The sequence below is a fragment of the Alosa sapidissima genome, chromosome 9, assembly GCF_018492685.1.
Source record: "Alosa sapidissima isolate fAloSap1 chromosome 9, fAloSap1.pri, whole genome shotgun sequence".
NCBI lineage: Eukaryota > Metazoa > Chordata > Actinopteri > Clupeiformes > Clupeidae > Alosa > Alosa sapidissima.
The window spans coordinates 27,103,171-27,112,563 of NC_055965.1; the positions used below are offsets into that span (position 1 = coordinate 27,103,171).

At 38.3% G+C, this 9,393-nt stretch overlaps 1 protein-coding gene across 1 annotated transcript; it reads right to left on the reverse strand.

Annotated features, from left to right (window-relative positions):
* Positions 1-2,781: 2,781 nt before the first annotated feature.
* LOC121718506 (B-cell receptor CD22-like) lies at positions 2,782-8,135 on the reverse strand. The gene is made up of 7 exons (XM_042103517.1): positions 8,081-8,135; positions 6,788-7,015; positions 4,325-4,576; positions 3,845-4,108; positions 3,658-3,745; positions 3,463-3,544; positions 2,782-2,946 (listed from the first exon to the last, which is right to left on the reverse strand). The coding sequence occupies exons 1-7, from the start codon at positions 8,133-8,135 to the stop codon at positions 2,824-2,826; spliced, it is 1,092 nt and encodes a 363-aa protein (XP_041959451.1). The 3' UTR covers positions 2,782-2,823.
* Positions 8,136-9,393: the final 1,258 nt, after the last annotated feature.

A 9,393-nucleotide genomic window follows, 5' to 3' on the forward strand; every position in this document is an offset into this window, starting at 1 on the left:
GATGACCAATTTTTTCCGTATGTTTGCCTCCAGGGGTCATGTTAATTTTGTGATTTGCACCCCCACCCCCCGGTAAAAAATGAAAATGCAATATTATTCGGCTTTAATCGCCCCTATCTTCTGTTAAGATGTTCAGAACTGCACCAAATTTTATGTGTATGATTGACCTGGCATTCTCCGGGGGTATGCCAAGTTTCGTAGAATTTCATCCATGGGGGGGGTCTAAAATAATTAGGTTATGTGTACATTTAGTGACTGTACACTCATTGGCCTGTAAATGGCGGTGCACACATATACACATGCACACACACAGGCACCCACATACTATCGGTATTAGAACGGCCGATACATAATTACAAATTCAGTAGGATTAAAAGATATTCATCATCATCATCATGGCTGCATTTTCAGTATTGGCGAGAAGTAGTCGTTTGTCCACTAGATGGCGCATCGTTGCAGTGAGACGTAATTTTGTTGGAAGTTAAAAGTGGGTTGGAAAAAACAATGGACGCTTCATACAAGGACTGTAATTTACCGCAGCGAACATCTAATAAGGATAGGACGATGTTCACATGAAGTGTAATTCCCATTTCTTCTTTAAGCCGAAATAAATCTGAGGATGTTTATTGGACATGCTTGGTTTTTACTGCAGGTACGTTAATCTTGTAATATCAATAAGGACCTAGGTAATGTTACCATTAGCGTTGGTTGAGTGATGGAGGCATTTGATTTATTGCATTTGTAGAAAACTATAAATGCGGTTATACCAAGCAAATGTATAGCAGCACTGTTTGTATCTTTCGACTGTCATTTATTGCACGTGCTACAAAATCATTCTGTGCAATGGAAGATTTACCAACGTTACACCGGTCTGATACAGTTTTGCCTATACATGCGTGAGACTGAGACGCCTGTTTATTTTGTTTTAAGTGCGTGCAGGGTGTGAGAGGGGAATCGATGTGCTTTGATTACAGCTTGGTAGTTGTAGTCTGTGAAATTAAAAAGCACGTGTGTGTGAAGTATCCAAACAATGACACCTTCATTTCATTATGGCTGCTTTAGCAAAACACCTTAAGCTACTGTGTAGTGGGTCCCATTTAGAAGTGGCTACTTCATTCGCGCTTTCCTTGACTCATGGAGCTGCGTGAATGTTACTACAACTTTTCGCCACGATATGACAGTTTAAGTCCGCTTGATACTGTAAGGCGTAAGCCATTGGTTTCCAAAGGAGATTTTATTTGTGTCGCCAGCATAGCCTATTGACAATTTATGTTGTAAATAGGCCTACCTTATAATCCTACCTGTAGCTTAGGGAAGCTAACAGCTTTCTATTAGGATCTAGTTTGTTAGTTACCGTTTTGTCATAACTCCCTGATGCATTTTTGCATTTAGAATAGCCAGAGCGTGTATATCTCAATCGGAAAATTAAACAATATCGGGTGCCTATGGACTAGGCTGGGTGAACCCAGCCTGATCTGCCCGCTATTTATTTTTTGATTTCTTAAAAGATTGAGCTTGGTCTGATGAAAGCCAGACTAGCCATGGACCTCAGTTAAACAATGCAAGGGAACATGAATCAGCCTATATTTGCACTAACAATAACGGACAAAAGCTCTTCAACTTTGGCCCGTTAAAATGTGTATGAACAGTCTAGCGACGCATTTCATCAAGGCCCATTTGGACATGTCAGTTATTTGCACCACTGGTTAGATGTAAAACAGCATTTCGTTTCAGACTAGGCTACTGTTACTTAATTTGTGCATTAACAATAACGTTTCAGACTACTGTTACTTAATTTGTGCATTGACAATAAAGTATTACATGAACTAAAGATGACTAAAATCTTATGTAGAAGAAGAAACATTCACAAAAAATCCATCCATCCAAAAATGACCTTTGTTTTTGATAGCTGTTGAAAACGGCATGGAACTGACAGAGATGTTTTTGTTTAAAAATACATAACAAATAAATAAATAAATAAATAAATAAATAACATTATGCTGATACCTTTTGATTTTCCCAAATACAATGTAGCCTACAGGTGTAAGTGACCTTTCATCAATCCAGTTGCAATGGATGAACTGTGATGAACTGCCCTACTTGTGATTGTTTAGAGATTTTAAAGGTTTTATAACAATGCTACATCTTCTTTGGCTATTCTACAATCTATTCACCTTTTCAGCACCAGTAGGCTACTTTCTGTGCAGCCGCACACACACACTCAGGCATGCCAAACAAGCATACACAAAAGTTTCAAGAGTGGGGGATGGAGTAAAATATGGAGACAAATTGAAGTGTGATTTATTTTCGCGGAACGGATGTACAGGACTGAGCGGCGGTCATATTGTGTACCGCTATGCGGTACATCTAGTTTCATATACAGTAGTCTGGATACAGAATAAGAGACACTCCAGTAATGCAACATTGGGTTGTGGAAAACTATCATGGATTATAATAAACTCATTAACAGTAAACTAAACAATAATGGATTTAATATACAGTAATCTACTTTGTCGGCAGATTATTCCCCCCCTTATATTTAAGTAAGATTAACAATCTCATCCAATGGTTACTGTAACACATATGTAAACTGGTCAGTAAAAAACAACACAAACAAAAACAAACAACAAAAAACATTCAAATGATCAGCAGTATCTCTCTTTTTGTGTGTGTGAGAGTGTGACTGTGTGTGTGTGTGTGTGTGTGTGTGTGTGTGTGAGCGCATGTGTGTGTGTGTGTTGTGTGTGTGTGTGTGTGTGTGTGTGTGTGTGTGTGTGTGTGTGTGACTTGGTTATACAATATGCCTTTGGATAACTTGTGAATCTAAACATTTTGATAAACCTCATCATCGTCATCATAGCCATGAGTATTTGGATTAAAGTTCTGGTACACGCAATCCATATCAGTGGTGTTGTCAAACGTGCAGTCTTCATAATCACAGTCGTCCTGTAACAGAGGACATTAGGTGCCATTCAAAACGTGAATCTCAGGCACATATAGGATCATATAATCCCTCAAGACAATGATGAGTCAAACAATACAACAATACAAAAGCATATCATATTATGGTTATGGGGATATGGGATTCGGCAGATGCCTTTGTCCAAAGTGACATACAAATAAAAACAATATAATATTTAAAATGTAATGGGGAACAGATTAGAATGTTTGTCAAACTATAATAAGGAGAATAGACATAATAAACAACAATATCAATTCAATCATTATTCAATCAATATTATTTTTGATTATTCAATCAATAATAATAATGTAATATTAGTAGCTACACAGTTCACATAGTAATACAAGTAGCATTGGTGAAGATAATATCACTATGATTATTTCATGCATGATGTCAGACTACCTACAATGGTTAAAGGACAGTCAACAGTGCTCAACCTGTTTGCTTTTTAAGAAAAAAAAAACATTGATTGTTTTGTGAATGGTTAAATTGAAATTCACCGTTCTATTGGATTCCTCTGGCTTCATTTTGTGTGGACTTGGTCGGCTTGTGTTCTCAGACTTCTCAGCTCTACATCGGACTCTGTTGTGACAACGACATTGCAAATATGGACACCAATTCAGTTTTGATACATTAGCCACCACCACTATTCTACGCGAACGTGCAGCGATTTCATTGTTGTTCAGTGATCTCACCTGATGAAGCAGCCAGCACACAGCAGTCCCAGAAATCCACAACCAGAAGAAACTCCAATCACAATGTAGATCATAAGGGTGTTATCTACTGTAGAAATACAAATGCAAAACATGGATGTGTTCAGAAAATAACATGGGTGGTATAGATAGATAGATAGATAGATACATAGATAGATAATGATGTTACCTTCAACTGTGATTGTTATGACAGTTGAGTTCTCAGCTCCATATTTATTGCTGGCCTCACAGTAGTACAGTCCTTCATCCTCAGAGCTGATGTTAGTGATGCTGTACTGCTGTCCTGATCCTACTGGAGTGGACTCATTCACCTTTAACCAGGTGTAGCTCTGCACTGGTGGGTTGGCATCACTGCTGCAGGTCAGAGTCACGTAACGTCCCTTGACTATCCTGTCAGCAGGCATGATATACACTATGGTATTCTTTGGAGAGACTTGCAGAAAAATGGTAGAATAAAATAGATCAATTCATTATTCTAGTATATTTATTATAAAGTACTGTAAGTTACCTGAATGCTACCCCAGGTTGACTCCTATACTGAAATACTAACTAAATAGATAGCTATATAGATAAATATAGAGATTGATTGACATAAGTACATAGATGGCTCTATACATTAAATTTTTGTTTAGAAATATTTTGTACTCACACATAGTGTTTAGTTTCACAGGTTTAGATGGATGCCCCTCAAAGCCCTTCAGGGCACAGGAATAGTTGCCCTCATCCTCAACACTGACTCTGCCAAGGATAAGTTGGTCATGTTTTGTTTGTTGACCAGATACATCTACACCATTCTTTCTCCAAATCACTGTGGGTTTCTGAGCGGGAGAACAGGAGTTGTTGCATCTCATCTTCACCTCACTACCTTCAACCACTGGCCTGGGGATCCACACAGAGAGCTCTAGGAATACAAAAGAGCAGGAGAATATTTGGATGACACGTTAGTATTTCAGAACACATTTGTACAAAAGAGTAGTTACCAATAGAGACAGGAGAATATTTAGATGACGCGTTAGTATTTCAGAATACATTTGTACAAAAGAGCAGTTACCAACAGACACAGGAGAATATTTGGATGACACGTTAGCAGGGTAGGAATTTCACGGCGGCCACGACGGCCATGGCCGTCGTAGCCCCTTACGTTGGCCGTGACGCCCCTTTGAAAATCAGAGGTTTACAGGCCACGGTGGCCTTGGTGCCCCCTTCTTTAAATATTCTGCTTTGCGTCCTACTAATAGCGATATATATTTAGCCTATGGCCTGTCAAAACAATCTCATTCACAGCGCAAATTACGCAGTGGAGAAAGTGACAGCGCAAGAAAGAAAGTGCGTCCAAATTCACCCATTCCTCTCAGTTGAACTACTCGCAAAGTAGCCTACTCATCACACAATTTAATCATACATTCTACTGAAGGTTTTGCGTCCATCTCCCTACCCATTCATCTCGGTGGAATACTTCACGAACCCTTCGTTTAACATATGACAAACCATATATCAGAATAAACAGCAGACCTTACCGAACAGAAAGGTGTAAAGCAGTCCCCTGTACAGTTAGCCGTTCAAGAGTAATCCTGTTTTGAATTTGCAGTAAATTTCAACATATAATTTGGGATTTAAGTTTTACACTGTGTTTAAATTGTTCCACATTATTTCATAACGGGCCAAATACAAAATAAATAGTACAAATGCCGCCTAGATGTCGGTAAATCAGAGGACAGCTGACTAAGAGTTTGTGAAAGTAGCCTTAATGATTACAAAATGCTAAGCTTGCATCTAGGCTATTTGAGTTTCTTAAAGCTGAGCTGTGCTTAAATTGTTCAATACATGATTTCATAACAGGCCAAATATGAAATAAATGTTAAATATAGCCTAGATATCTGCAGATATTAGATGATCAGATGATTTACAGTTATATGTAATATGTCATGTTTCATGTTTTTGTAATGTTTCATACAGTGATGCAGGTCTACTGCAGTGAATACAACTTTGATCATTTTTATAGCCTACTACTGTATTAACTTTGTCCTTGGTGCCCTGACATGTGGCCTTTGTGCCCCCCACCAAATATGCCCAACTGAAAGCCAAGTGGCCTTGCCCCCAGAATGGTGAAATTCCAAGCCTGCACGTTAGTGTTTCAGAACACATTTGTACAAAAGAGCAGTTACCAATAGAGACAGGAGAATATTTGGATAACACGTTAGTATTTAAGAACACATTTGTATGACAAGCTATTGCTGCACTCTCAAACAGACATGACTCTGACTTCTTTTTGGAGATTTTATATTTCCCAGTTTTGCATTGATGTTATCTTTCCTCTAAGTAATCAAGACAAATGCACACATCAGTATAAAATGTTGAGTCAATGAACCTCAAATCGCTAACTGCACTGACAGATGACATCATCTGATGCTCAATTGCAATATGTTCTCAATAAAATGAATCAGGATAATCCGATCCAATTTCAAAGCAATTGCAATATATTTCCCTTACATATCGTATTTCCTTTAAAAAAGAAAAAAACAAAAAAATATTTAAAATGAACAACAATATTTCAGTTCCATGAAATGTACATTATCAAATATTTCCTCAATCAATCCTCTGACGCCACCCATAGGTTTTCTAAAGAGCAGGTATGAGGCTCGAAACAGGAGGCTATGGGCAACATCATGCTTGATATGTTAGCTGATGTAAGCTAACAGACTAATGGGTAGACAGAGAACTGATAAATCAAACCAGACATTATTGTTTGTTACTAAAATAATACAATAACAGTATGATTGGATAGTAGTGTTTTCTTGCTAATGTCCGAAAACTCGAAATAATATAAAGTTGAAACATAAAGACATACATGAACATAAAGATTTTATTTAGACACTAAACTAAGTGTATTACAGTATATGTAGACACTCCATAACAGTGTTTTCCAATTTTGCAATGAAGTTGGATATTTTAACATGGTGGTCTATGAAATTTACTCACACTTGGAACCTCCAATGGAAATTTGAGGTACTGCAGCTTTTTGAATGTTTGTGTTGGGTTCATTGTTTGGTATTGAATGTTGCCACTTGGTCGCAACCCTATAATCTCATAATGAAACACACTCTGACATTACCTGTGATGAACAAATGAAGTCCAGGTTGTCCGAGCCATTTTTCTTTAGCATTATCAGTAACAATCCTTGGGTGATAAAATCCTGCATCTGCAAGTTTCATATCCTTCAGAGTCATTGTACAATTTTTATTTCCACTGTACAACATTCGACTCTTATATTCTGGGTCATCAGACAGATCAGTGCGTTCTGTGTCTGGCTGTGGATCTTTTGCCCAAAACACTTTAGCCACTGTGAGACCAGGCGGATGAGTAAACGAGCATGCCATGACCACTGACGATCTGCTCACAGCACAGATGTGGTAATGAGTCAATTTCACCCCCCACTCCTGACAAGAAACTCCTGCAATTAAAAGCACACAGACATCATGCAATCATCTTCGACCAGTACATCATTGTATAGCATTTGAAATACTTTTGCTCATAGATTATACTAAACGCATAGATTTTCCCGTGCATTTCTTGTCACTGAGATGAGCTGATACAATACAGGTATACACAGATGACATTGATTATCATCTCATAACTTTACATCATAATGAATGTGCTAAAATGGGCCATTTCATCCCCCAGCCATATAATAGGGTTGTAAACGGGCTTGTAACATTAGCCTGGCTCCGCCCTCGTACGTACTTCCGCTCAATTTAATTTCCCTTCAGTACGTCGTCTGGGATTTCGGTATTTGCAAATTATATTTTTTTCTCAGGCCAAATTGACCTGTCCAATCAGCAAACAGTTTGAGCATGACATACATCATGGCCAAACATTAGCGATTGGTTATGGCAGATCCAGAGTGGCTCTGGGCAGATCCAATAGTTTTAAACTTCAACAGAGTACTCGCCTTCAAGGACGTTAACACTTGGCAATGTGGCCAGACTCTGTACATTATGAAATGTACGAGAGTATGGTAAGGCCAGGCTATTGTAACATCTGAGCATATTTTTAGCAGACGAGGGGTTGCATTATGAAATGTACGAGAGTATGGTAAGGCCAGGCTATTGTAACATCTGAGCATATTTTTAGCAGACGAGGGGTTGCATTTCTACATGGAAGAACACGGTAAAGTACCCCGTTCATCTATATCATCTTTAATATCAATATCTGCTCTGAACTAGACCCAACACTTGGAGTCTGGATTGAATCCACTAATGGTGCCCAGCACAGGACACTATACAATTTGGTTTTCAATGTGAGCCACAAGTTGTGTTATTTTCAACACATTCGTTTGAAGAGTACAGTATATTGACACCAGCATAGGACATGACATTTCGGTTTTCAATGTGAGCCACAAGTGTACCTCGGATCAAAGAGAGCGTCAGGACCAGGTGGACGGACACGGCACTTTGCACCATTGCTGACACAGTAACCTAGGAAACAAGAGTATGTCACTCATTACACACATTTCCCACCTCCCCTTTAGTTAAACAATTGATTTTTGCCTTTCCCCAGTTCATCCAGCTGTTCTCTGAGTCTGGCGATACCACTTTTAGCTCCAGCTTAGCATAGATCATTGAATCAAATTAGACCATTAGCATCTCGCCTGCTAGCATCACGCTTAAAAGTGACAAAGATTCCTGGTAATTTTCCTATTTGGGTCACTTGGGTCATCCCATGTTGTTTGAAATGTGCTATAGAAAACAACTTTAAGTGACTTGACCTGACTTAAAAACACAAACTCTGCTCACTCACTCAGATGCTAGCTGTTATAGAGGGTGTGAAAATTGATGTCACCGTCACACCGATCTCAGAATTTGAGGTCTGTAGTTTCACAACAATTGTTGCCTTATCAACCCATACACTAATATATGTACAACAATAAAACACAACTTTTGTTTCAAATTTCATCTTTCACAGAATTTTAATACAATGCAATGTCCCATAATGTACTGTGAGAATAACAACTTTCATTTGGCTGCTATGGTATTCACTGGAGAGGTGAACACCCACCATTCATTGCTACCATTTATTGCTAACCAGTGTGGGGCAGTACAGTATTATAAAGCAAATACTGCATTTATTGATTTACTCTGTAAATGAGTAAACTTTTTTTACTCATATATGCATGTTCACAGCTTGTATTGTTAAAAAAAACTGAAAGAGAATCAATTATGTTTCTTAAATCATCAGAACTGTTTTTTTTGTTTTGTTTTTGTTTTAAACAATAAGCAGCTGTTACACTGACCACGCATTGCTGAGCATTTAAACGTTGAAGGATTTTGGCAAAAGTCATCAGATGTGACATTATTTAGTGATCATAAGCTCTTACCGTTGTTGCCTCTTCTCCGGAACAGCGTTGCAGCAATGGCTACTTGGTTCAAACACATGTGGGTTTTTACACATATCAGCCGCACAGGAAACCCTGCAGACTGGTATGTGTGTGTTCACACCTGTGCTCTCGCTTGTGTTCTTCATCTATGCCTGAGTGTGTGCTCTTTATCTTGACATTTAAAGGAACCGTATGTAAGAAATGTATTTCAATTAATCATAAAATGGCCCTGATAAGTCACTAGACATTAAGAAATCATGATCATTTCAAATACTAATATCACTGACAACAGTAGTCCGGCCAGGATATATTAAAAAGTGAAGTTGCAGCCCTCAACTGATGTT

Excerpts from the sequence above, each read along its gene's own strand:
- LOC121718506 (XM_042103517.1), bottom strand. The coding sequence starts at position 8,135 with ATGGTGCAAAGTGCCGTGTCCGTCCACCTGGTCCTGACGCTCTCTTTG. Across the intron at positions 7,016-8,080 it reads GACGCTCTCTTTGATCCGAG|TGGCTAAAGTGTTTTGGGCA; the intron begins GTACACTTGTGG and ends CTGGTCTCACAG. Across the intron at positions 4,577-6,787 it reads ACTTCATTTGTTCATCACAG|AGCTCTCTGTGTGGATCCCC; the intron begins GTAATGTCAGAG and ends TTGTATTCCTAG.